The following is a 27474-nucleotide window of genomic DNA, read 5'->3' as shown; positions in this document are numbered from 1 at the left end:
TTTACTTCCACTCTATGTGCTATCTTTTTAAATATCACTATCATGTTCGTTCTGTCTACAGTGTGAGGATTATTGCATCACTTTTTGCTTGTTTTTAAAATCTGCCTCTCCCTAAAGTTCCTGGAAGAGCAAAATGTAATCATGGCAGCCCCCTTTTAATCATTAATCCATTCAACCTTTATTTAAATATTGAGGAATCACAGAGAGCTCGCCCTCATTTTTGAAGGATGTCCAGAGTCCAAATACACACAATTAACCAGAAAACAAAGAACAAAAGAAGACAGTTCAAATAGTTACATCCAGGAGAAGACTAATTTGTTTTCCTGGTTTAAATTGACCTCACAGTTGTGTTCATTTGTAATGTTTTAAAATGTTCCAACTGTCTGCAGCACAAAAACTAAAGGCAGTTTGCAGGCAGTAGTTCAACCATGAGCCAATAACTTGAATAATGACTATAGACTGATATATGATTGGCAGGCTGCCATTAAGGGCTTTATTGATGAATGGAAACCAAACCTGTCGAGTGTTACTGTTGGAGATGTCCACCAATGATGAATGGTATGTAGCTATTTACGGTAATAAATCACTTTTGTCATTGATTTACCTGATAGGCATCATACAAATATATATCATCTACTCATCTGATTATACTGGACATGTTTTCAACACTCCTACATATATTTATACTGTGTATGTGTCTCTCAGTAGAGGTTCCATGTTAGTTTTGGTGTCACCACTTAATGATGACAGCATTCACAGTAGCTTTACTGAATGAGATTCTTCTTATTTGACTTTTATATATCTTTCTTTGACGGTCGAAAGCAGAAATGTGACAGGAAAGGAGCAGAGTGAGAGCGGAGGAAGGACGTGCGATGGATGGCTCCAGCTGTGTGCTTGCTGCTTCAACCTTCACCATCACTCTATTCTTTAATAGGACTTTATTTTCTTTGGTCAGGAGTGGTCTGATAGTTTATCTTTCTCGTCTTTGCTGACTTCCTTTTAGAAACTAAATCTCTTCAAACTGTGGTATTATAAAACTGTCTGGGACAGAGGAGTGGACGAGTGATGAGAGATGAGTCTTCTCCACCACAGGAACTTAACCAGTACAGCCTGCATTGTTCGGGGGTGATTTCTTAGACCTACATTTGGGCATCGCTGAAGTTCCATAAACACTCTCTGGGAAGGATTTAATGCAGCAGCTGGTTTGCAACATGGCAAACTAATAAAGCAGGACATGTGATGTAACAGCTGGGTTTTTCTCTAACACGTGAACATGCTTCTAACATGAATTTATTTCTTGAATTTGAATTTGACTTCATCATAAAAACCCATGCTGATTTTTACAGTGTCCTAAAAGTCAGAGAGAAACACAACTTTATCAGAGACACTAATGACCCAGTGGAGATGATTCAAAAGTTTGAAACATTACATAATATAATTAAGTCCTGTATTCGTGACATGCCCCCCCCCCCCCCCACACACACACACCCCTACGCCTTCCGTGGCCAGATTGAATCTGACGTTTAGAGGCCAAGCAACGGAGGGATCGTCAGATTAGTGAGTCTGCCTCTCTCTCTCGCTCGCTCTCTCTCTCTCTCTCCATCTCTCTCTCCATCTCTCTCTCTCTCTCTCTCTCCATCTCTCTCTCTCTCTCTCCATCTCTCTCTCCATCTCTCTCTCTCTCTCTCTCTCTCCATCTCTCTCCCTCTCACCCTCTCCTCCTCTGTTGCTGGATGACAGGCGGCGGCGGTGGATCGGCTCGTTGTTGCGCTCGGACCGGGAGTTGTTTTTTCCTCTTTTCGGTGCCGTCGGTGCGCTGCGCTCTCGTGCGCTCCTGGACGCGGTGGATGGATTTGCGGAGCTCATCATGGGGTCGTCACCACCATCACCTTCAGCACAAGCAGCTCTACACTTTACTTTCTTCTCCGCAGCGCGGGATCACGAGGAGAGCGCACTAAAATAAAATTAAAATAAACCAAACAAACTGTGGGCTTTGACGTCGATTTCCACCGCGGGGAACTTTTTTTTTTTAATTCTTTTTAAAATATATATATTATCACAGCGTGTGGAATGGAGATCGCAACTTTCCTGCTGTCGAGTCTTGCTCTGCTATTCTTCTGGGGGGATATTTTCACCAGGTGAGACCAGCTTTGCTTTTTCACTTCTCGCAGGTGTTTTTGTCGCCTCAGTGCAGAGCGGTCCAATAATCCTGAATCTAAAGTTGGATTAACCGTATATTTAAAGCCAAATCAGAAAAGTGAACATGAGGATTAATACATGACGAAAACATTATAATGTCACACCTCTCCCTGGACTGTGATTAATTACACTTCTGAAACCTCTAAATAGATGTTCTTTTTTGATTAAAATGCGCCAGACCCTTTAATTCCTCCGTGTTGCATCACCTCCCACGACTTTTATCTTATCAATAGGCTGTTAATGTACAGTCCGCTTAGAGCTGCTGGCTAAATTGAATTTCCGTGCTTTAGCTCCACATGCTCCCATAAAAACACACAACCTGAAGTCTGCTTTCCTCTCTGCCTTCCCTCCAGGACATGAACCTGGTGACAGTATTTGCATAATGCATATGCATAGAGAGAAGTGATTGCTTTCTCTCTTTTTTAAAAATAGTTTTACAGGTGAGTGGGTGCTTTTTTGTGTGGCAGATAATGTCACCCACCCAGGCCTGTTCAACAGGGGTCAAATATATCAGATGGTGCCCAGATACATGTGGATTAGAGGGAAGGACTGTGTGTCTCTTTGTATTTATTAGGACCAAATACACTTAAATAGATCAGTATAGAAGCTCAGTTTGTGGGTTTAAATGAAAGGACAGGGTGGATGTGCTGTTGTTTTGCTGCCATCATGAATGTGTCACTAAATTAGGAGTATTATGGGTGATTCGTTAAAACTTGTCTTTGAAAATGAAGTCGAGGATCTGATGTGAGCCGAGGTTGAGATTTCCAAGTTATCTTGAGCTTAGAAAACCTGAAACCATGATTTAACACAGTCGTCAGATTTAAATCTCGTCCAAACACATGACCTCTGATTGTCAGCGTTCATGGATTATAAGACTTGCTGACACAGATTCCTCATGAAACAAACCACTATGCTTTTGTCAGATGAACAAACCAGGAACAAACTAGATGGTGCGTTTTAGTGCTTTAAATTTGACATTGGTGCCTTCTACAGAGGCCTGTATGTGTGCGCAGTTGAAATCCCCCCCCTCCCCCAAACACACACACACACACACACACACACACACACACACACACACACACACACACACACACACACACACACACACACACACACACAGACACACACACACACACACTCTTGTCCGTACGAGCTTTCACAAGCTTCCAGTTGGTGGGATAACCAGCATCTACGACTGAGCCCCAATTTCCCAAAGCTTATAATGCCGCCAAGTGCTTCCACTGAAAAGGGCAAAGGGTGAAGCTACTTAAGCTTTTGGGTGAAATTTGGGCAAATCATTTCTTTTGTCCCTCTTGGCTGTTCACCAGTAGAGGGAGTAATAGCTATTGTAATTGGATTTTGCTGCCTCAAGTCACTGCTGTTATTATTATTTTGTTCTCAGTACAATGCGGAGTGAAGGCTTTTTCTTTTCGCCTCATTATGTGTCAGCTCTCTCTCTCTCTCTCTCACACACACACACACAATGCAAATGGCTCCCCCCCCCCCCCCACACACACACAGTGAAACAGAATTACTCGGCTTCTCTTTTTAGCTCCTCGTTTATCCATTTCACTAAAAAGTTGCTTTGCTGAGTTAACGACGCCTCGCCACCATTGGTGTTGTGTGAATTTCACAGCTTTTCTTCCCAGCTGAAGTGTCACTTACCCTTCACTTTACCGAACACAATCCGCATCTGATTAATGGTGTAATGTCAGTAACACAGATAATTACTGTGGCCTGTAGTACGTAGTAGAGAATAACATCGCCATTTGGCCGTGATGGAAACGTACAATAGTGTGAATAAATCCGTAGTATTACAGTCTGTGTAACCAAGGCTGGACACGTTGTTGTTTAGACTTCCATCGTTGTCCAAAATCTGGTCCTAAATGCACCCATACTCACTCAAGCACCAAATAATCCACAGTTATAAATACTCCCCAACAAATGCACTATTTACGTCTTAATGAGTTACATTTGCATTAAACATACCAGTCCTAACTGTGTCTGAGAATGACTTGACTTTAGACAATAAAACAATACATCTGTGATCCCTTTTTAAAGTTTGTCAGAATGTATTAAGAAATAAACTAACAGAGACATTCAAGCTGTGTCCAAAATAACCCTCTCATCCACTTCCCCCCAGAAAACAATAAATAATAATAATAAAATAATACTCATCTCTTCCAAGTTTTTTGCACTTGCGCAGGTATAACTAATAATTTAACGATGGCTGTGTTCCAACTAGATCAACAGCGTGGCTTCTATCTGGTCACAAAGGCAGAAACAGGGATGTAAATCAACACATGATTTTTCCATGCACTGATACAGGTTTGTTGATAACAGGGACCGATCAGACCGACTGACCATCTAAACACAGCGTTGTATCGTTGATTGGTGTGGTCACCACCATCTGACTGAATGTGGAAAGAAGTTGCTCCAGTTCATGACTGCTAGATTAATCTGGATTAAATCAGATGAAGCTAAACTAATGAAGAGAATGAAGGGCCAAAATAGTTGAAATAGAACCTGTTGTAAAAGAAATGCACCGAAATAGCAACACAATGAAATACTTTAATATTATATAACACAGCTCCCATGATACTTTGCGACAGGCCAACTAGTAAAATCTTATAGGACCAAGGTCTGAATACCAACAGGGTATAACTGACCTCTTTGGGTCCAACAGCTTCAGGATTTAAAGCCCCAATATGTAACTTTTTACCTACAAACAGCAGCTTTAAACCCATTTTGATGGTACCCTGACTTGTAACAAGAAGACTGGCACCTTTTGCCCCAAATGCCTGTTTTTTCTGTATGAATATTTGGTGAGTGGGTCACATCCCCCACGGAAAGTGCACTTTTTGCTAGCAGCAGCTTTCTGAAGCCCTCATTGTTGAGAACGGCCAGCTGCAGCAGATGGGATAATCCCGGTCCTCTTGTAGCGACGGGCTGCGTTTCCAGCCTCCTGGAGGATCTCAGCGGTCACATACTCCTGCGGTGTGTCATCATCAAAGGTGTAGTGCAACCAGAGCGCACAAGATTGACGCTCTGCTGCTTTTTTTCAGTTCTATTGATCCGTTTGAAATTCATTTACATTTTAAAAGTGCTTGAAGATCAAACCATCTCAAAGTGTATGTCATGCAAATAAGCCACTAAAAACAGATTAATTGGGTAACGTTGTCATATTGACATTTTAGGTGTATCGATTGCTTCATTAAGTCAATCTGAAGCTTTGTTTTGATCCGCTACTGTTTGCTCTGTTAATGTTACTGCATTACACATTAATAGAAACTTCCTGTATCAATTTAAAATGGAAAGCCCTCTAGTGTTTCAGTTGAAACCTTTCATTTCTTAATTAGGCTTTTATTATGAAACATTTGCAGGAATGTGTTGTGACTAAAATCCGAGGGTAGCACTTCAGATGAGTAATCCACAATTATTTAATTAAAATAATTAAAATATCTAGACTATATTATTGACTTTTGTATGCAAACTTGCCACCACAGCAGTTAAAAAAAACGTAGAAACAAGCCACAACTTAACAGTGTGCACTCGTGCGTGCACCCAAACCACAGGTGCACTCCGGTACTTCAACAAATAGTACTACACCCCTGGGCGCCATACACTGAGCTCCAGCACCGACACGCTCTACATAGATGCCCTTCCTCAGCAGCTTGCCGACACTGACAATGGAGAACTGAAGCCCATCACAGGACGAGCAGATCTTGGCCTTTGTTCGGTCTTTTCACGTCCATAATTTTTTCAGTGTCTTATTTCTTCCTTAGTAGAGCGGACATTGGTTATGTACATAACCCCGGTTCTATGAGTGTAGGCGTAGCTACGGTGGTACTTAATTTATCCCCTCGTGCTTGCACAGTCATAAAGCAGAAGTTAAGGCACTGGAATCCTGTAATTACCATTTGTGGCCACAGATACCGCTGTTGCAAATGCTACATTTTATAACTTTAAGTCGTGGGTGCCCCCAGACCCAAAGGTGAAAATTAAAGTAGTCTAATTTTGATAAAGTGCACAGAGAGTGTGAGAACTGGTGGTCAACATATTCAAGCCCCAGCTCATTTTTGGGGGCCCCCGGTAGATTAATCTGGTCCTCATAAGAACTATAAATGTTAAATGAAAATAATTTTATTATATTGTACTGACCGGTCCGGGATTAATCTATTGATGAATATGACAACAGCAGTTCAGTATCATATTCCTGCTTTTTCAGGACAGAGAGAGGCGAAAAGACTGCGGGTTGTTTCCATGTGGACACGCAGGACATGTCCAGAGGTGGACAGATTACAGTTTAGCAAAATGTGACACAGGAGGATTTAATCTCAGCATTTTATGATCTTTCTGGTTTGTCACACTTGTCCTTAAACCCGCACTCAGCAGGTGACACAGTTCCCCTGACTAATCTGTATGAGAGGCTGAGTCAGCGGATAAACCCCCACCCACCATCCGCAGAGTACATTTCCCAATAGCACAGTAATTTGATCATGTTCCTCTGCATGAACTGGCTGTAAAGCCTGACTTTGCGCTGGCCGGTTGCAGGCGGGCGCTTCTGTGCCTCCACTAAAAGCCTCCTACTCTATTTAAGGTGACCTTTCATATATAAACAGGAAAAAAAAACAGTTTCTGCCAATTATTTGTTTGATAAATGAAAATCTTACAAACATTCAATTCTAAAATACAAACAGAAAATAAAAACTTCCTCCGTTAGCACATCAAATCTGAAAAATATATCTGCAGTTTAAGATGAAAACTAAAATTGCATTGTAAAAACATTTTCTTCTGTTTATTAATGTATTCAAATTTGACTAATTTCAGTCAATCTGTAAATATTCCAGTAGAATGTAATTCCTGTGAGTGTGGAGAAAGCTCCGACTCAGCAGTTACGTGTTCACGACCTCCAAATTGTGTTGTTGGTTTTTTTTTTAGCACCAGGACATGAAAATATGTTTGGCAGTTTATTCTACAATCACAATGTCAAAAGTAAGAATCAAATGAATTTGCTTTGTTTTTGTCCATAAGGAGCGATGTGTGGCCACGTGAGGCTCATTGTGTATATTCAGGGACAAGTTATTCTAGTTTGAGGAAGCTCCGTGTCTCCGGGCTCTACGATGTATCCACTGACCTGAACATCAGTGCTGCAGCGTTTTCCAGTCTCATAAGGAGGGACCTGCTCTGCTGTGAAGCGCCAACATCACTGTTTTCAGCAAGATGAGAAAGAGGCCTTGTGTTCAGACTTCACACATTGCTAACGTGCCCTTGAGCAAAAAAATCCCTCCCAGCTGTTGCACCGCTGACCTTTAACATCCTTGCAGAGGGAGAAGGGCAAGAAAAAAAAAACATGTTGTCACGTTTAACATCACGGTTGTTTTTTTTTCATAAAAAAAAAAAAAAAAGATCAAACAATAAACAAATTCACAGAAAATATCCATTTGACACCTGCCAGTTATTCCTGGTCAAGTCAAGTCATCCTTGTAGAGTTTGTGTCAAATCATCTGCTAAAGTAGAAAAGAAAAGGGTTCAAGATATTGTAAAACAGAAATGTGTCATCCGAAAAGAAAGTTTAAGACTTCAACAGGGATGTATTGGACTTCCATTGTGTTGTTACAGGAGGATACAGTCATCCACTGTTATAGTACACATCACTGAGTACAGCAGCTGAACCTGGATCCTCAGGATAAAGGCAGGTGCAGCAGGATGGAGCTGTTCATTGTATCTTCAAGAGAGGTTTTTTTTTTTGAGTGCCAGTTTTGAGAAAATGTGTTGTTTCAGACAAGCTCAAAATTTGACAGTTTGATTTGAACGGCTTGTGTAAGATCGTAGCTTTTGGGCACGAACCTGTTCGAAGTAACACAATCTTGGAGGTGTTTTTCATTGCAGGAGGACAAAATTGGCTGTAAACTGTCTTAGTTTGTCTCAACGAATGTAACGTGCATAATCTCATTTTGGTTGAAATGAGTTTGTCTGCTAAATAAAACATATTGACTTTGTTGTGTTGTATCCCATCTATGACTTACTAATGAAGGATGATCTCAATTATACAAAATATTTGCAGGGTTACAAAAAAAAAAGCATACCTATCAGCAAATGTATTTTGTTTGTTTTCCTACAATGTCCATTCACAGTGCCTGAACCACTATTAATAGTTAATGCAACTCAGAGCACTTGGAAGAGGTTAAGATAACATTGTTTTGGTTAAACACATTTTTTTTTTAATACTTTTTATTTATTAACCAAAATCTCAATGTTTTGCTCAACTTTTAAGGCTCCATGTGAAACTTCGGCCCACTGGAGGCATTATGGAGTACGTTTTGTTTTGATTCTGTGCAGAGATTGTCCTCCTCAAAATAACGACAGCACAGTATCTTGTGAGAGCAGCTTATTACAATGCAAAGTTACGTTTTAAAGTTAGCTGACCTCTAGCGGTCGTGTAAGCAACGACAACCTGGTGTCTTGGGTCTCTCATCATCAAATGACCTTCGACCACGGCCACATTACTTGGTGGTGTCACGCAGAGTGGTAATATTGCTCGCTGGTACCGCGAGAACAATGACAACGGAAAGTCAATTCGAGTTCTTTGTCGTATTAGCTACACAAACGTTAACCGGAGAAGTGACACAGTTCAGATGACATGTGTATCATGCGTTTTTCCTTTTTGGGAGGAGGCGGGGTGGGTGGATGATTCGACACAACCGTGTAAACAGTGTTCTTCTGTGCTTTTTTAACCACAATTACTGTTGCCATGACAACAAAGGTTTTATAATGCTGGGTGAAGGAGACCACTGTTCACTTCCTGTTCCAATCTCGAGTCAGGACGGGTTGTTTTTTTAAAACTGTGTTCACTGTTTTCATGACACCATAGGTTTCATACCGCAGAGTGGTGTTCGCTTCCCGTTTCCAGCCACCCTTTTTTTTTTTAAGACAGCGTTTACTTGTTGACTTGTTGCCTGCACATGAAAACTGCAATTCATTTAAAAGTGCTCGGCAACACAAATTATTAGTATGGAAATGTAATTTCTTCCCGACGTGATTGTTGTGATACACTTGAACAGGTTTAATCAGAGTCCTCTCATTCTGCTCCATTCTCAGCAGCCACTCAATGTTAGATTGCTGTGAAATTATTATACATACGATTTTGTTTTTAAATTTAAAACTCCAGGGGGAAAATGTGAAGTCCCAGGAACAAGAGATGAAAATTGTTCCAATCAAGTTTCAACCTTTGTTAACTCGGCACAACCCATTTCCTATTTCAATGTTGTTCATATTGAACAAGTCTGTAGAACCCATCAGATATAGATTCAGTGATGTACGTTTCCTCTGGGACTCGATTTACGTGTCTAATGTGTCAAACATTATTAGAGCACTAATGTAGTCAATAAAAAAGATGTTAGCTGCAATAAAAGCCTCACCCTTAGTGTTAATGTAGTAGTGCAAACACACACAGAAACACACACTCATAAATATGAAGCAGCTCTTTATTGATCGCACTATTTGTTTATATTTCATTATGATTTAATCAATTGGATTTTGATGCCACTGTATTACACGGCTGCTCGTCTCACAGCGGTGCCAGTAAAACGAATTAAACAGTGACAATCAGGTGACTGACACTCTGCTCGTGTTCAGGTAAACCGGCAGTATATAAAACTAATTAGGCTTGTTAGTGTGTGCTGCACTTTACATTCGCAAAAAAGACTCCATCAATTTGAGTGAGGCTGCCGCTCTTTGTCTTCTCCTCTCCTCTGTCTTCCGCTCCCCGTCTGTTTAATGTTAGCTCATAAACAGACGGCAGATCAGATCCCGGCCCCCGGAGAGACATTTAATGAAAGTGAAATATAGAGCGTCTGCAAAGGCACGCTGTCGACTGTTTGTCATGGATGGAGGGGGGAGAGGAGGAGGGGGGGGGGGACAAAATAAGAGAGTCGCAAATGTTTCTTGAATCCCTCCAGAAAGCAATCTAAATGCTCAAACCTTTGCACGTCTTTTAACAAGATACAGTCATAGTTCTTTTCCCTCGGAGAGCTCTCTGAGATGGAATACTTTTTTCTCAAACAATCTCCAATTAATTGACAGAATCAGGGAACATACAATCTTTAGAGAGCAGCATTTAGATAAAGCAATAATCTCTGACAATCTAAATAATTTCCCATTTTGCGAGTTTATAAGAGTTATTGATATAAAAAAATCAGAAGATTAATTCAGTCGATAAAAGCTTTCAGCATCTGCTAGGTGTTTCGAATTAAGATTCCTGTGGAAGTGTCACTCTTCTGATGTGTTTATAATAAATAGAAGCAAAGCTGTGCACGAGCAGCGAAAGCAAAAAGTCTAAATTTATCTGAGGAAAAAAGATTCCATACGACCTCCTAAAAGTGAAGTCTCCGTCGTCTGTACGTACATTTACATACAGCTCGGATAATCGTAAGAACTGACAGTTGAGGGAAACTGCACAGAATAAAAGCTTTTAAAAGGTACGGATACTACAAATAGTAAAGTAAGTCACAGTGAACTGTTTATTCTGGTAACTGCAGACACACAATATGGCAACTTCCCTGTAAAATATACATTAAATGACAATAAATAGAGTAGGATTTGTCCCCAGCAGACACACACTTCCTCACACTGTCTCGTCCTCTTTGAGCAAATAGGCCTGTTTGACCTTGGTGAGAATTTCTTGAAGGAAAAGCTCTTTATTTCCAGATTTAGAAACTGCCAATTAGTGGAGAAATCCAGGAGTCACATAGTGATTAATTAATTCACTCAGCGCGCCCATTTTTTTTCAGACATGACAGTGATTGCCAGACTAAAAATAAAAAATCTGCCATGACAAAATGGATTCGCTGTGGAAATATTAATGACGTAGCAGAAATATTTCCCACATGTTTTGGACGGTCGTGCTGGTCAGTTGTCCGTGTAGCCGTGTGGCGCAAGGCTTTGTCGAATCTCTTCAAATGTCAGCCTGATTTCAAAGGTCACTGAATTGTTGGTCAGTCAGAAGCCCTTCGATTGAGCTCCCGTGTCCTCCGTTTTCCTGTCGATGACCCCAACAGTCTTTGTGACTTTGAATGTCAGTGAAACATTTATTTTTATTCAGGTTATTTATTGAACAAGAATCAGCCATTTCAATTCTGAATGACAATAATGGCTCTTAAATTTAATTCCTCCATAATATATATCTTAAAATAATGATGTGTCTGTTTTCAGTGAGATTTTATTATCTAAAACTGCCCTGTTATCATCATGTGAACACAGGATCTGTTTATCTCCTTGGTATCTGTGTGTCAGCTCTGTTTTAGAATACAAAACTGCCATCTGGTGGTATCTGAGCTGTGCTGCTCTTCTGAACTTCTCCACTGAAGCTGCGGCTGACGGTGTCGACTCTGGGCTTATAACGGCCTTTGATGATCTCAGGGGCTTCAGACTATAGTTTTCATTTCGCTGTTATTCCTCTCCTGACACGTTCGCAGAAGACAACATGCATGAGAGCTGTTTAAATCGGGGGGGGGGGGGGGGGGGGGGGGTGTGTCACTCTCTGAAATGTAAAAAGGTGCTGACTGGTTCAGGATTTAATGGTCTTAATAAACGGGGAGTGAGACACAGCGGGTTGTTCAGTCTGAGCTGTGTGCAATCTGAAGCTACACTGGAAGATTTGGATCTGCTGTCAGCCTCCTTGTGGACAAATGCGCCCGGTGGAGACACGACTGAAGAAAAATATGCCAGCCGGGCTTTTTATCAGCGTCGCTTTGGAATGGTAATAAAGGAGCAGATTGTGGACGGGATGCAGCGAATGGCTGGAATTTTGTGCTGAAGTACAGAAGCTCAGACTTTTGTCATTTTAATGCAAAAATCTACATTAAATGACAAATTTATAACACAATTGTTCTTGTTGTTGTAAGCTTAAGAAAATCACTATAATATCTATATTAAATAATGATCAAATCAAAAGACGAGAGAAATAAAAGAAAGACCGGATCCACAGCATAAAAAGTATGAAATGTACAAAAAAAAAAAGAGTAATTTCTTGTGGTGACAAAAATACGTTTACTAACTATATTATACAATTTGTCTGATGATCACAAAAATCCTCCAGTTTCTTCCAGAAAGCTATTGTGTATCAACAATCATGCAATAAATGTCATGTGTCGTCTTCATCTTTTCCGAAAGCAAACGTCTTCTACAAATCTACAAAATATAAGCTTTTCAATACTTTGTTCTGTTAAGATTATTATATTCTTAAAAACAATGAAAATCATACAATAGTCAAATTTAAAGCTGCTCTAATATTATATATATATATATATTTTTACATCACCAATGAATCAAATGTAAAAGGTGTTGCTGGTATGTATGTATGACACTATAGACAATTAGCACTGACTTTGCCTTTCACCTCAGCTGTTTGAGCCTCTTTTAGCTCATTGTTTTGGTTCTCTGACCTGCATGTATTGTATGATTTGGTTGCTTTACTCTGATCAGCCTCATTTCCAACTCCAGCCGGCGAATGTTAACTCTGTTCACTCACTGTTGGCTCCCTGCCCAGCACCAGACAGACAATGTTCGCAATTAGCTGGTGAACGTAGCATTTATCAGCTAAATATATTTTTCGGTCGCAGGTGGCTAAAAGAACAGTGAATATTGGACTTTTATTTGTCGGGGTGACGGACACACAACTCTAAATACTTTCTAATGTTGCTCCATGTGTAAATAAACACCCACTTACGAACAAATCCACCATATCAACTTTACCAAAGTAATGTGTGTTTTGAGGTTGCTCTGATGCCCACAAGTGGTCAAAAAAAAATTAATTTTAGAAGCTGTTATAGTAACCTCTAATGTTTTTTCTCCACTTCTAAACAGTATTATTTATTCTTATTCTTTTGAGATTTGGTTTTCTTTGTGTCCATAACGGTCTCTGAGGCTCTGCCAGGTTTTCCTGTGGACACGTGTTGTGGCTGAACGACCGCTGAAGCCTTCTCTGTTTGTTGTCTGTCTCCTTTTCAGGGCCATGCTGAGTGACATTGGGGACTATGTAGGTAAAGACATTGAAATATCCTGGTTACCAAATCTGGATGAGTTAATGAAGGGCTATGCCAGAAATTTTCGGCCTGGGATAGGAGGTGAGTATGAGATCTACAGCTTGTGGAATTGGGTTGCATTTCACCGCCTCACATTTACAGCCATCCTTAGCATAACACCAAAGTCCTGAGGATGTTTTACATTTCATTTTCCAATTTCATTATCCTGACAGGCGTCTTTTTGCTTTTCTCAGCAAGCTGTCTACTTAAATACCTACTTTGACTCTTCAATAAGGTGAATCATTTGTTAACCAACATTTAGTTAAGCTTTGCTGAAGGGATTATGAAAGGATGATGCCCTTCAAGGACACACTGGAGAGGATGCGGCGGCACAAACAACGTGCACCGCTCTGACTTTGTTAAGAATGGCTGCAAAATGTGAAACATCCAATGACCACAGCGTTAGATTTCTCAATCTCACAGCTTAACTCAGCTGAGCAACGGTGAAAATGTGTAGCCGGAGCGCTGCTGTCACCTCGCACACCGTCCCGTGTACTACCGACCATCAACGCAGCATCACATGGTCACCACATTCTTATTGATGTGACATCACTGAGAATGAAAACTAAAACAAATGGCTGTTGTGACCATCGAGGAATCATATCTGTTCTTTGGGGTAATTCCCTTCATTCAACTCACATCCCATAACTCATCATATGGATCTTTATATGTGTTATAAACACGAACCTGAAAAATGATTCATAATCTTTTGAAAACATATTTGTACTGTAGGCCTGTAATTTTGCTTTGGCAAATATTAGCAACTTTTTATTTTTTATTTTGGATCTTGTTAGCTCCATTAATGGACACAAAACGATTTGTATAAATCTACATTTAGGAATCAAAGTTTTTGTTTGTTCTTAACAACAACAACAAAAGATTTGTGAATCCCATTGTGTTTTGAAAATCATTTTTTCTATCACATTGCATTACATTCATTTGTCTGAGTGTGTTCAACCTCCATGAAAACTGGAAGCGCATCCGTCCTGAACGAGCAACGAAGAGCACATTCAGTGAGTTTTCACGGATGCTGCTTACTGCACTACAACTTCAAAAAACACAAGCAGAAGAATAAAACATGTTTCGCACCTTTTCCCATTGTGTACAACAATATGTGCAATCATGACTTATGGAGTTCTAGAGTCCAAAATCGACAGGGCTGTGACGAATTAAAGGAAAAACCAACGTAAAGTATCTTAGGAAGGTGTTCGGTTCTGACAAAACCATCAATTCGACAAGTCTTGCGAACTACACTGGAAGGAAAGATTGTTATTATTATTATTGCTTTGACGACGGTTGTTCCTTGTGGATCGGGGCTTTGTCCTCCTGGAGGAGACCATTTCCATCAGGACAGAAATGTTTCATCATTGGATGAAACATTGTATTGACTTGCAGTGACCCCTCCTTCAAAGGCAGAGCAGCCCAATTTGGAGCCTGCGGGCCAAGTTTTGCCCACACCTTTTTTTTTTTTTTTTTTTTTGGCCAGCACAGCATTTGACAAGGTCGTGCTTTTCCCCCTGAACCATAACTCCTGTAAAACTATGAACCGTGGATTTTTGTACAGCTAAAAAGTACCTAATATGAGTTTTACGGCAATGCAGTGCCTTTAAGCTTCCCTAATAAATTTCATTGGCCTCCATCTTTTCTACGATGAAAGATGGTATTTTCTCACTCAAATAATAAAATTACTATTAGACAGTTTAAAGAGTAGCATTTTAATTATTATTAATTTCAGAATGTTAATTTATATTTTTATACATGAACTGTAACTTTACATAACATAAACATTTATTTTTGGCTCAAAGCCCCCTAATCCAGATTAGTTTTTGGTACTTGATAGGAAAGAATTTGGGAACCTCTGCTGTAAGTGAACACTGGAATAAAATAATGCCAGCAAAATGCCCTCACAGTGTAACAGAACCACCGGATCGCCTCGCTGTAGGGACCAAGCATTCAGGTTTTTCCTTTAACTTGTCACCCGACTGTGGGTTTGCAAATACAACTGTATGCCTTTATTCAACCTGATGTCACACCGAAGCACGTAACACACCCGTCAGTCAACTAGACAGACACGTCAGTGTCACGTTTTGCCTCACCTGTAGGCGTGAAAAGTAAAGTTCCTTCGGTTTAGGCACCAAAAACATTGTGGTTATGTTTATGAAAAGATCATAGTTTGGGTTAAAATAAGTAAGTACAGCTTCATACTAGTAAGTTACTTAAGATACGTTTAGTAAATGAAATGTTATGTTACGTACGCCACAAGCAAAACGTGACACTGGCAGGGGATCCTCTCGTAGACTGACAGGTGTATCACGAGGGGCAATCAAAGAGTTCTAAGTTATGTCGCTTGTTCAAAACACAGCAGCTGAGTTACAAACGTTTATGTGATCAGCATTCGGTTCTCACGTTGCTCTCCACGAACAAGGAAGGTGTATTGGTTCAGGAGCTCAACCAGGTGTTTTACTTTTACATTCATGGTGTTGTGCACCGTGGATTCATCTACCCGGGTCAGACTGTCAACACCAAAGTTGTACAGCGATGTTCGGAGGCGTCTGACGGAAAACATTCAGCTCAAACAACCTGAACTGCAGCGCGATTAGTTCTCCAACACAACGATACTCCCGCTCACAGCGCGTTGGAAACTTCCTCGTCCTTGTTGCTCATCATTCCCCGATTCTTTGGATTTGACTCCCAGCAGCTTCTTTCTGTTCCCCAAATATTTCCCCAAAAATTTGATGTGCTCAAGTTTTCGGTTCATGGTGACATCGCAGGTGAAAAAGACGTGTAACTCAGTTGCCCGTTTTGATCAAGCGATGTGGCTTCTAACATGTTCTATTCTGCCCTCATGCACACGTTACCGAGGTGATTTATAGGCACTTAAAACATCAAAATGTAATCGGATTTACATCATATTCATGTTGTTTATTTGAACTTTTATGAGACAAATCTACGCCAGTTAAGTTATTACCAGCAAAAACTATGTAGTGGGTTTAATTCTTATAAATGTAGTTACTTTTATATATGTTTTTATTTTAGTTTTTATTTCATGAGAAAACATACACTTGTAAACAATGTATGTAACAGCTAATGTGTTAATAATCTGCATCTCCACTGGGGGATACTAAAACTGAAACGTGGTTGTTATGGCCGTAAAATAAACACGCCACAATGTAAATCACCTCGCGCTGTACAACCAGTGTAGGACCAATAGAAAATATGATTCTTCCCAAATGGGTACGGGAAGGTGTTGAATGATGGGAAATAGCAATGTATGATTCCTTAATGTTCAATATGAATAGCCTTTCTGCTGTGCATCAGTGAGCTCCCCTGCAGTTTCTGCCCTCGAGCATCCGATCACTGAGCCACACTCCATGCTAATCATATGGCAAACTGTTGAGTAAAACCGCCACCTTGTGTGTGTGTGTGTGTGTGTGTGTGTGTGTGTGCTTGTGCTTGTGTGTGAATGCTGGCAGAAGCTCGCTCTGTGCGAGTCCATGAAAAGCCCAGTGCTGTTTATGAATGCCCACAGTGTGATGTGCCACTTAGCATGGTTAAACTGGATAATGCTTAATCTCTATGCACCGTAGGAGTGTTTGAGACGTGGGAGGATGGTGGGTGGGAGGGAAACAGATGGATGATGGAGTGAGGATGGGCGGGGCCGATGGAAGGTGTGTGTGTGTGTGTGTGTGTGTGTGTGTGTGTGTGTTTGAGACCGGGAGGGAGCAGGTTTGCCGTGTTTTCTCACTTCTCGCTCTGCAGGTCCACCAGTGAACGTGGCCATGGCTATCGAGGTGGCCAGCATCGACCACATCTCCGAAGCCAACATGGTAAAGTAAACTCCCTCCTTCCTTCTACACTGAGGTTCTCTATCGTCACTCAACTTCACTCGCGCAGCAAAGATCAAAGATTTGCGATTTGCATAATCCTGATTTATCCCACTTGAGGGTTTGAAAGTACTCAGTGTGAACACGTGTGACACGCAGACGGAGTTGTTAGATAACTTCATACTTTCATGGATTTTGTACCATAAAGAACCAAATTCAGGAGAACGATTTGCATCGAGTGTGACTGATTCTACTCCAAACAAATAAACATTTTCCTCACTTTTACATCTTCAACCGTGTCCAAAGCATGTCGGCCTTAAGAGATCAACGCACAACAGCGAAACGAAAACACATGCAAATTACCCTTCATAAAATAAAATTCACTTATTTGACCTGCGCAGAAGCCTGAAAGGTCAAATCACAGCAACCTGAGGCTAATGATTCAAAATCAAAGAATACATTTACATCTCGACTAAAGTGCACCCGACTCCAACTCCTCTTCTGAACTGTCAGGTCCAGCGTTGCATCTCGTATCTCGGCTGTTTTTGGAACTTGTAGCCATTTTAAACTTCCTCTTATTTCACTCGCTTAAATCAGCGACTGAAGAGTCCGAATCCCACATTTGCTTGATGCCAGGTCGGACGTGGCGTCACCCTACGTGGCTCAAGCACAGTCACATTTTATATCTAAAATATGGAAACGATGAACATTTTTTTGTGAACATTTTGCTTGACATGGGATTTGTGGACGTAATATCTGTTGTCTGTAATAGAATGAAACGACTGTTTCTGGGGTCTGTGCACTTGTTAGGCCTTTCAGTGAGACGTCTTACAGTTCGGCATTCACTGAAAAAATGAAAAAGAGCAAAATGTGCGGGTTTAGCAGCAGATATCTGCAAATGTCTGAACCGTGTGATCCGAATGTTAAAACAAGCCAACAATAACAACAACCTTTCATTTTAGTTCACTGTCCAACACAGTTGGATCGTCAGCACAAAAAGTAGCGCTGCGTTCAAATAGTACTCGTGAGCTCGTGGTTACGACATTATTAGTCGTGTGCACCGTACGCCCGCCGTTTCAGTTAAGTTGGAAAATCGCTGTTGCCAGGCAACAGCAACATGGACGGCATCTTGCAGCCACACGGACTAACAATTACTGCAGGAAATGCAAAGGCAAAGAGTTGAAACGATGAGGTTGTTGGGAAGATCAACATTTTCCCCACACTTACGTTATTATCCAAGTTATGAAGACGCAGTGTACACGACTAAAATTACAACATACTCACACAACATCCAACGAAAAATGAACTTCTATGGCCTTTTCTGTAAAACGTCTGAAAACACGCTGCGACTCGCGAACTCGAGAATACCACGAGGGGGCTGGTAATATGGACGGTGAATACAACCCCATTTGAATCATTCTCAGCTCCAGCTGTGTTCATCACCATATAACGTCCCCCGGAAACACCTCTGCGAGCCTTTGCTGCTTGCAGTGTTTCATGATTCGGTTTTGTTTTCTCTATTTTGCGGCACGATTTTGTCATTTTCTTTGCGCTGTGAGATTGATGAAGATGTTTTATTGGTTTGAACGTAGAACTCTTTAGGGTACTGTAACAAATAGAGAAGCGGAAAACCGTCTTTGAACAAACAGGGGATCGATAAGGGTGAGACAAATGAACACGTTTTCAAAGTAAAAGCTCTATTCAACAGTACAAGAACAGCTCAAGGGTTATTTCTGTCTGTAGAGTTTTACTCATTTAGACTGAAGCGGATTTGTAACAGTTTGATATTTCAGGGTGGTTGCGTCGTTTAATGAAACATAACATTTGGAACGGCAACAGAGGTACTTTCTTTCAACTTGTTGATTCACGGCATGATTTAAGCTGTGACGAAAGATCAAAGTATCATTAGAAATAAAAAGATCATCAAAGAAATGCAGAATCGGATAAAGATTCCGATCTACATGGTAAGATTTGAGTAATTGTAGTTAATCAGCTTTTAAGTAGGTGGTAATAATTAGCAGTTATTAAATTGACTATTAGCTTTAAAATAAACAGGATCCACAGAATAAGAGATAGATTTCCACACAAGTGCAATAATCAAAGGAGTATTCCAGCAATTTAAGATATATAAACCTAGAAGTTTTATTTGTTCATGTCAAGCTCCAAAACATTGAATCCTACAAGAGTTGACAAAACTCCTCAAAAGACATTATTCACATGATGTAACAGGCTGAGAAGTCCACTTCAATTTCACTTTAAGTTATATTCAGCCGATCTCATTTTAAACCACACAAATATGTATTTTCTTGTTGTTATCATCAATACTTCCTGATAAAAATCAGATTTAAGAAAAATGAAGGACCTTTTTTCCTGAACACTCTCTAACAGTCCACTTTCTTTACGTTCTGTGTGGTTCCTGACAGGATTACACGATGACCGTGTTCCTGCGGCAGAGCTGGCACGATGACCGCCTGTCCTACAATCACACCAACAAGACTCTGGGACTGGACAGTCGTTTCGTGGACAAGCTGTGGCTGCCTGACACCTTCATCGTCAACGCCAAATCCGCTTGGTTTCACGACGTGACCGTTGAGAACAAGCTTATCCGCCTGCAGCCCAACGGAGTCATCCTATACAGCAGCCGGTATACGAGATTATTGTCTTCTCTCTGCTCTGCCTACAGAGGATTATCAGCAACTCTCCAGTTCCCCCTTAGTTTAACAGCTGATCTTAGTGTTTCAAGCCATTGTTTTGTTTTAACAGCCTACAGCTTCACTGTTTTGGTTCAGTCTTACCAACCTGTTCTCTTCATGGAGGGGGGGGGGGTGTGTGTCAAAAACTGCTGTTTTGTCACAGCCCACTGGTGTTTCAACCATACGACCAAAGTGTCCTTTAGTATCTCACAAGTTGCCTTAAGTTTTGGCCCCAAAACGACTTGGTTATATTTAGGAAAAGATCATGGTTTGGCTCAAAATTAAATGGATACGTAAGTTACTTTATTTAAGATAAATATAGTATTTTATGTTAAGTTAGTAGCTTACTTTACCTATAAGAAATCCACATTGACTTTTGCTGGACATGAACACCAGTCTCCCAGGTCAAAGTCCTGTGTTTGTTCCATCCAACCACCCTGATGACCAGCCTTATGTTGAGTTTGTCACTTACTGCCTCGTCACATGACCCCCGATTGGACCACAGGCACCTTGTACTCTGAGACACTTTGACAAGACATCAGTTTGGACAACCTGGGAATGAAAAAAAGTTGGTCTTACTGCTCTCTTTGGCATTATTTCTGGACTGACTGTATGTCCAAAAACCAACTGGCACACAAAAAAAGTTCATAACTGTGTGGGGAACAAGATGAACCATTTCGCCAAAGAGTATTTTTCCCGGGAGTCTAAAAGAGAGGGAATACTGGAATTATATGGATCAGGAAGACAGAAATAAGACAAGAACAAATGTCGGTGTCTCTTGAAATGTGCAATTTCTAAATATGTCAAACCATGTGACTTAACAGACAATTATACACTTAGGGCCTCATTTACTAAGATCTCAAATAAAGAGCACTAAATTGTGTGTTTATTCCAAAAGTTTGCATGTTTATTTTACACCTGTTTTGTGGGTGATTTACGAAGAGCAATTGCGTCAGTGATATCAGGAGGAAATCGCTCTGTTTAAATGAGGGGACTGCGTGTCTTAAAGTGATTCTTGAAAATGCTGAGTCGTAAGAAGTTCTGTCATTGCTGGTGTTTCGTGGCTCCTCCTTGTTGGCTGAAAGTCATCATTCAGTTAATTTAATAACACCTCGACATATCGTCATGACAGACGATATGTCTGAATAATCTTTGCCTCTGGCATCAAAAATGTTTACACGGGTGGAAAACAACATTCTCTACGTATTCTTTGGTTTTCCTGCGTCTCACCACAATAAGCAGCCGTCTCTGAAGGTGTGCGCATCTGATTAATACGTTCCTTTCAGTTGTACTAAAATACACACTCAATCACTTCTCCTGTTTCTACTTTCAGGTTCAGTAAATATCGTTGCGGGTGCTAAATTGTTCTATTTGAATGATCCCTCCCGGTATTTTGCACCTTCAAGCAGAAACGCCCAATATTACAAATGCATGCAGGCGAACACACAAAATGGACAACGTGTGTTAAATTGCACATTTGAAAGACGCGATCCTCACTGCACCTCGTTAGTAAATCTGCTTGGACATTTTTTTTGCGGGTGGTGTGGAGTTTGCACGTGATTTTACACACGCAAACCTCTAGAAATTCAGGCCCTTAGAGTTTCAATTAAATGCCCCTTTGTGTGAAGTTTTTCAGTCGTCAAGGTCATGTTCAATCTATATGTATATAAAAAAGAAAAGAAAAACTGGACTTGCTCGAAAATAGTCAGTAAATCCAGATTATGTGTCCTGCTCTGTTCCTAGAATCACTTCGACGGTGGCGTGTGACATGGACCTCACCAAGTATCCCATGGACGAACAGGAGTGTATGCTGGACCTGGAAAGCTGTGAGTTGGGATTTTACCTCCAACATTCGATGTTTCTTCCTTCACACGTCGGTGACATTTATGAGAGGTTTCAGTTTTATAGACTCCTTCCGTTCCTCAGTGGGAGGATAAAGATGCTTTGTGTCGCGCAAACCTGATATTGAACATCAAATGTCCGTTTGTCTTTCCAGACGGTTACTCCTCAGAGGACATCGTATATCACTGGTCGGATAGTCAGAAACACATCCACGGCCTGGATAAGTTAGAGCTCTCCCAGTTCACCATCACAGACTACCGCTTTGTCACTGAGATGATGAACTTCAAATCAGGTGAGCATCAGGAAAACGCTTGTTTTTTTCCGTCTTTTTCTTCCATCGTCAAGGTTACAGCTGTTTGAAAGAGCGTTTCATCCATCGTCTGCTGTTTTGAGTTCGGCCTGCCTCTTGTGTCGGAGAACTCTCCACATTCTTTTTGAAGCCAGATTTATCTAAACTCCAGGCACTTCTCTGGTTATATTCTATGCATAGAAGAAATGGATCAAGACAGACTTGCTGCTGAGCCAAGCAGGATATTTAGGAGATGACAGGAGTAGCTGCTGGGAAGATGCAGTCTGCAACACCACTTTATGGCTTTACAGCTTGAATTTTTGCCACTAGAGGCCCAAGCGAGCAGACAGATGTTTCCCTGCGTCGACGGCTGTGAAGAACAATGGATACTTTCATGAGGGATAATGAGCTTCTTCAGTTAACCAATTAAAGAGGGTGTCTTGTTTTCTGCTTCCCAGCGGGACGATTTCCAAGGCTCAGTCTTCGCTTCGAACTGAGACGCAATCGAGGTGTCTACATCATCCAGTCATACATGCCTTCCATATTACTGGTTGCCATGTCCTGGGTGTCCTTTTGGATCAGCCAAACAGCGGTCCCCGCTCGTGTATCCTTAGGTTGGTATTAGTTTGAAGAGTTCTGTTTTAATCGTATTTAAATGAAAGCTGGTGTTCATTCGTTTTATGAAATGATAAATCATGTAAGTGATGTGTTTGATAGTGGTGCAGCTTGCTGAAGGAGATACAGACAATAGTAGTCCACAGTCGTGCGGCTGCGTGAGGATGTACTTCAGTAAGTTCATTAATGCTTTGTAATCAACGCTAACACGCTGATGTGAATCAGGTGTAATCAGTCCCTTTTGGAAATCAATAATTCATGCAAATCCAACCAATCTCCATAATAGTTACAGAAGCCGGCAATTTTGCTAAATTCACGCTGTTTCCTTGTATTACAGCAACTTAATAAATAATCTGCTGAAAGCATTACAGCACAGAGTGAGCCTTCCCCAAGCAAAACTTGCATTATCAAGAAAATAACTCATAACACATGCTGGCTGACTAGAAAAACATCCAACTGGAAGTCGGGTTTATGGGAAATGTGGTCCCATCATGAGGAAAGAGATAACAACTGCCGTGCTCCCCTGCTTCAGTCTAATCGTAGTGAGAGTTTTTTTGCAGTCTTACGGCTGTGAGAGAGTCTTTGCTTCTGTGCGTACAGTACGTGTTGATTTAATACTATTTGAAAAGCATTTAAAGCGTTTATTTTTATAAAACTTGTAGCCTCTGTCTTCCGTGTGGCACAGTCACAGTCTGTTTTGTAAATCTACATAACTTTTAAGACTCAGGAATTTTCAGGTAACTTTGAGTCCTTGGTTCTTTAATTGACGAAAACAACAACAAAAAAACAAAGCTAAAATGTTTTTCCTTGACTGGCAACTTTTTCTAATTCCTTTTACAGCAAAAATATTTACATAAAGGTACATACACATTTTGGATTAATAATCTGCCACAAAATCAAACATTTGCGAACACAAACAGTCTCAAAATGACTCCCGGAGAGATGTGTAATATTGATCTTGTTAAATATCTCAGTTTAGTTTGTTAGCTTGCTAACATTTGCGAACACAAAGTGCAGCTGAGTCTGAGGAGATGGTGCCGGTATTTGAACAAATGAAAATTTTGATCGGACGATGGGACATTAAAGGAATCAACGAAGGCGAGAAAGTTGCGAGTGCTTGTCTCGTTGGAGAACGTTGGAGTAGCACCAGTTCAGGTCGTTTGCACTGAACGGTTTCCCTCAATGCGTCTCAGAACGTCCCATGAAACTCAGGTGTCGATGCTGACCAACCAACATAAACTTACTCAATACTTGTGAAAGTCACGGATTGTTCCCACTGCTCCGAGCGCATTACCGGGCTGCGCTCTGTTTTTGATCGCGCCCCGTAGCTCTTGATGTATTTCAGTCCTCGGAGCCTCAACACGAGCCTCGCGTGACGTACTTTGCGGATGTTCCTTCCGCAGGGATCACGACTGTTCTCACGATGACCACTCTGATGGTCAGCGCTCGCTCCTCCCTGCCGCGAGCGTCGGCCATCAAGGCGTTGGACGTCTACTTCTGGATCTGCTACGTGTTCGTGTTCGCGGCCCTCATCGAGTACGCCTTCGCCCACTACAACGCCGACTACCGACTCAAAGAGAAGGCCAAGGTGAAGGCCAACAAGCTCAGCTCGGAGGTGAGGGAATCGTTCCCATCATGCACTGCCGTCAGCACATAACAAAGAGAAGCTCGATGGTGGGTGGGGGGGGGGGGGGGGGGGGGGGGGGTTGTTGAGTAATGAGCACGCCTCTCAAACAGAGATCCGGGCCGGGCTTCAAGCCTCGGTGTTGACAAGCATTCAGCCCACTGACCTTCAGCAACACAATGAATCTCTGTAAAGCATAATGGGAAAAAAAAAGGAGGATTTCCCTGAAGGGTCACAGTGGTTCCTTTCATTCTTTTTGTGTTTGATGTACATCTTAACTGAGGCAAAACCTGCAGAACAACACAAGCCGCTCTTCACGTGAATGGACATGTTCTTATGAATACAGAACTCCTCAACAAAGCCAGAATAAATGGATAAGTGGAGACATTTAAAATGAAGATGTGGTGTTTTTGACCAAGTGAGCAGTTTGATATGAAACTACAATGACATTGATAGAAGCTACGAGCAATTACTTGGCGAGTGCTGTGTTATCAAAGCTGCTGTCATTCATTATCAGCTGTCAGAGGCTTCAAAGTAACCATTCAACAACATAACTGAAATTGTTACTAATTGTGATCGCTCTATAAAACACCTTTCCACGTTGTGTATAACATCTATTTGTTTATAGAAAGTTGGAGTAGAAGTTGGTTTTGTGTCCTTTTTCTATTCAAGCTTAAAAGACAGTTGTGACAAAAAAAACGTCTCACACTTACGATCAAAAACCAGATTTGTTAGTGAAAACATATGAATGGTGAATAAAATGATCAGGATTGCAACAAGCGATCCCTCACAGGTTTGCTGGTCGTGGGCAGAGACTTCCAAATTTGTACTTGTACAGCGTGACATCACAAAAGGTTTTGATTTTGATTGAATCCGACCTCTTTGGTGTTGAGCAACGTGGAGGTCAGTTGACGTCACGTCGTTCTTTTCTATCGAAAAACTTTTAAATGTAGCAGCACGAGTTTAACTTTGTGATGGTCTCTATTGTTTTTTTTTTTTTTATGTAGCTCAACAAGCAGTCCTCTCTTCTCGAGCTTTTCCAGTGAAGCAGTGATGTGTGTGTAGTCGTGCTGTGGATCCAACTCAAACACACTAATAGAAAGTCCTCCCCAAAGAGGCCTTTAAGCCCAATTTAATTTACAAGCAAATGTTTTATAACTCACAACCAAAGAGGTTTGTGAAAAAACAAAAAACAAAAACCTTAAGGGAGGTAGATCATTTTATTTTCAGTTCAAATTTTCTTACTTAAAAACAAATAAATATTTGCTCTTAAAAATGGTTTTATTCAACAAAGCGGACTAAATAGTTAGCAGCACGGGCAAAATGTGTGGGCGCACCAGTGTGTGAACCTTTGTTTGGGGCCAGGTATAGGTGTTCAAGAAAAATATTTGCAATAGAACTAATTTAAATGATGTTTTTCTGCACACAGCGGCAAGTGTATTTATCCCAAAAATGACACAAGGCTTGCTTTTACAGGAAGTGTTTCAGGGGTGTTTTCAGAGAAGAAAATGGCGGAAAACGGGCAGTTTTCGGGAGGAGAGAATCAAAAACGTTTTTCACTTTCAAATACTACAGCACTCGTCCACCTGAGTGCAAATAGGCTAACAATCACAGTTGCAGCTGACCAGGTGAAGGCTAACGCGCTTCTCTCTCTCTCTACAGTCTATTGTAAAGAACGGCAAACAGGCGATGGTTCTGTTCTCCCTGTCGGTCACCGGCATGAATCAGGGCGTGGTCATCTCTAACCGCCACGGCCGGGCCCAGCGCTCCGGCAGCGAAATCCCCGGCGAGGGCGGCGCGGAGGTGGTCGCGCCGAGGAGGAGGAGGTCCAGGCAGCCGGAGGAGAGCGAGGAGGAGAAGAAGTGCTGCTCCAAGTGCGTCTGCAAGCCCATCGACGCCGACACCATCGACATCTACGCCCGGGCCGTGTTCCCTTTCACTTTCGCCGTGGTGAACGTGATCTACTGGGTGGCGTACACCATGTGAGGAGGAGGCAGCGGGCCCGTGCGAAACGGCCGCCGTCCAGAGCTTGTATATAAGAAACTGCTGGAGCTCTGCCACTTTGATGATGGCAGACTGGTGCAGCTGAAATAAACTGCAGCCCTCAGTAGAGAGAGAGAGAAAAAAAAAAAAAAAACTTTCAGAAGAAACGAAGTATATAACAGCCTATGAATATGGAAATATGGTAATTAATGGAAGTAGTTATGAGTTTAAAAAAAAGTGTTAAGAGGACTTAAATATAAAGAAATAGTGTTGTATAAAGGCAAAAGGACGATGTTGCCTGTTGAAAGGTCACATGTCATCCTGTTATATAAACTAACTCGACACAGGACAAGAAATCATCTCCAACACTCGTGCTGACCACAAGCTCTCCTCTAAACCAAGACAAAGACGCGTACTTAGCCTAACTCAAAGCCACAGTCCTCGCGAGCCGCCTGTTATCTCAAAAAGCAAAAACACCGCCCAGACAAGAGGATAACGAGACGAGGTGTACTGCTATTCTGCATGGCTGATAACTCATTCACCCCCCCCCCTCCCTCCCGCCATCGCTGCGCCATCTCTTTTTAGCTCTCTGTTGGACCTACACCCATTTTTTTTTTTTCAGTTCATTTTCACGTTTAGGACACCGTTTGTAGTGTCTTATCTCCTTCTGCCAGTTCTGCCTGTTTCCTCGCCATTAAAGGACTTCATCCACTACCTGTGTGTGTGTGTGTGTGTGTGTGTGTGTGTGTGTGTGCGTGTGTGTGTGTGTGTGTGTGCGTGCGTGTGTGTGTGTGTGTGTGTGTGTGTCTCGGTCTTTCCCGCCTGGAAATGATCACTTGTACAGTATATCCACGGTTGTTAGATGTGATTTGACAAAAAGCTGAAATCCCTTCTGGCAAATGCAACTTTGTACATGCATGGTCTTCAAAATCAAAACTATTTCAAGGGATTATGAATAATTGACCTGTCAGTTATCAAAGGTCAAAAACTGTGCTCGATTAATAATTTCATACCCGAGTCTGTCCTTTGTCTGAACTGGGAAATTGATTTCAGGAAATTTATGGATGAGAAAGCACCACTTGCCTTCGGAAAAAAAAAAAGAGACTTTTTTTTTTTTTTTTTTTTTTTTTTTACAGCTTTACCACAGCAGCATCGGCTATATGGCAATCCCTGCTTCCTCTGGTAACCATCTAGTTTTTATCACACGCAATAATAAATGACTCCGCTTGAATCAGCATGAAACTGTCACCATTCAATCATCAGCACAAAAGATTAAGAGCTGCGTTAAAAAAATATCCTCCAAGATCGAAGCTTCTACACA

At 41.3% G+C, this 27474-nt stretch overlaps 1 protein-coding gene across 2 annotated transcripts; it reads left to right on the top strand.

Annotated features, from left to right (window-relative positions):
- The first annotated feature begins 1710 nt into the window (after positions 1-1710).
- gabrd (gamma-aminobutyric acid type A receptor subunit delta) lies at positions 1711-26867 on the top strand. 2 transcript variants are annotated; one of them, XM_069141476.1, is made up of 9 exons: positions 1713-2138; positions 13210-13325; positions 17043-17110; positions 19531-19751; positions 21544-21626; positions 21797-21934; positions 22390-22545; positions 23950-24161; positions 25833-26867. In XM_069141476.1, exons 1-9 carry the CDS (start codon positions 2071-2073, stop codon positions 26154-26156), a joined length of 1386 nt encoding a protein of 461 aa, XP_068997577.1. In that variant the 5' UTR covers positions 1713-2070; the 3' UTR covers positions 26157-26867. The 2 variants fall into 2 exon arrangements, with proteins under 2 accessions (XP_068997579.1, XP_068997577.1); XM_069141478.1 differs by lacking the exon at positions 22390-22545 and having other exon boundaries at positions 1711-2138.
- Positions 26868-27474: the final 607 nt, after the last annotated feature.

Source organism: Embiotoca jacksoni, unplaced genomic scaffold, assembly GCF_022577435.1.
Source record: "Embiotoca jacksoni isolate LCO1_2020_lvr unplaced genomic scaffold, fEmbJac1.0.p SCAF_9, whole genome shotgun sequence".
NCBI lineage: Eukaryota > Metazoa > Chordata > Actinopteri > Embiotocidae > Embiotoca > Embiotoca jacksoni.
This window is presented reverse-complemented; position numbering and strand designations above follow the sequence as displayed.

Excerpts from the sequence above, each read along its gene's own strand:
- gabrd (XM_069141476.1), top strand. The coding sequence starts at position 2,071 with ATGGAGATCGCAACTTTCCTGCTGTCGAGTCTTGCTCTGCTATTCTTC. Across the intron at positions 2,139-13,209 it reads TGGGGGGATATTTTCACCAG|GGCCATGCTGAGTGACATTG; the intron begins GTGAGACCAGCT and ends TCTCCTTTTCAG. Across the intron at positions 17,111-19,530 it reads ACATCTCCGAAGCCAACATG|GATTACACGATGACCGTGTT; the intron begins GTAAAGTAAACT and ends GGTTCCTGACAG.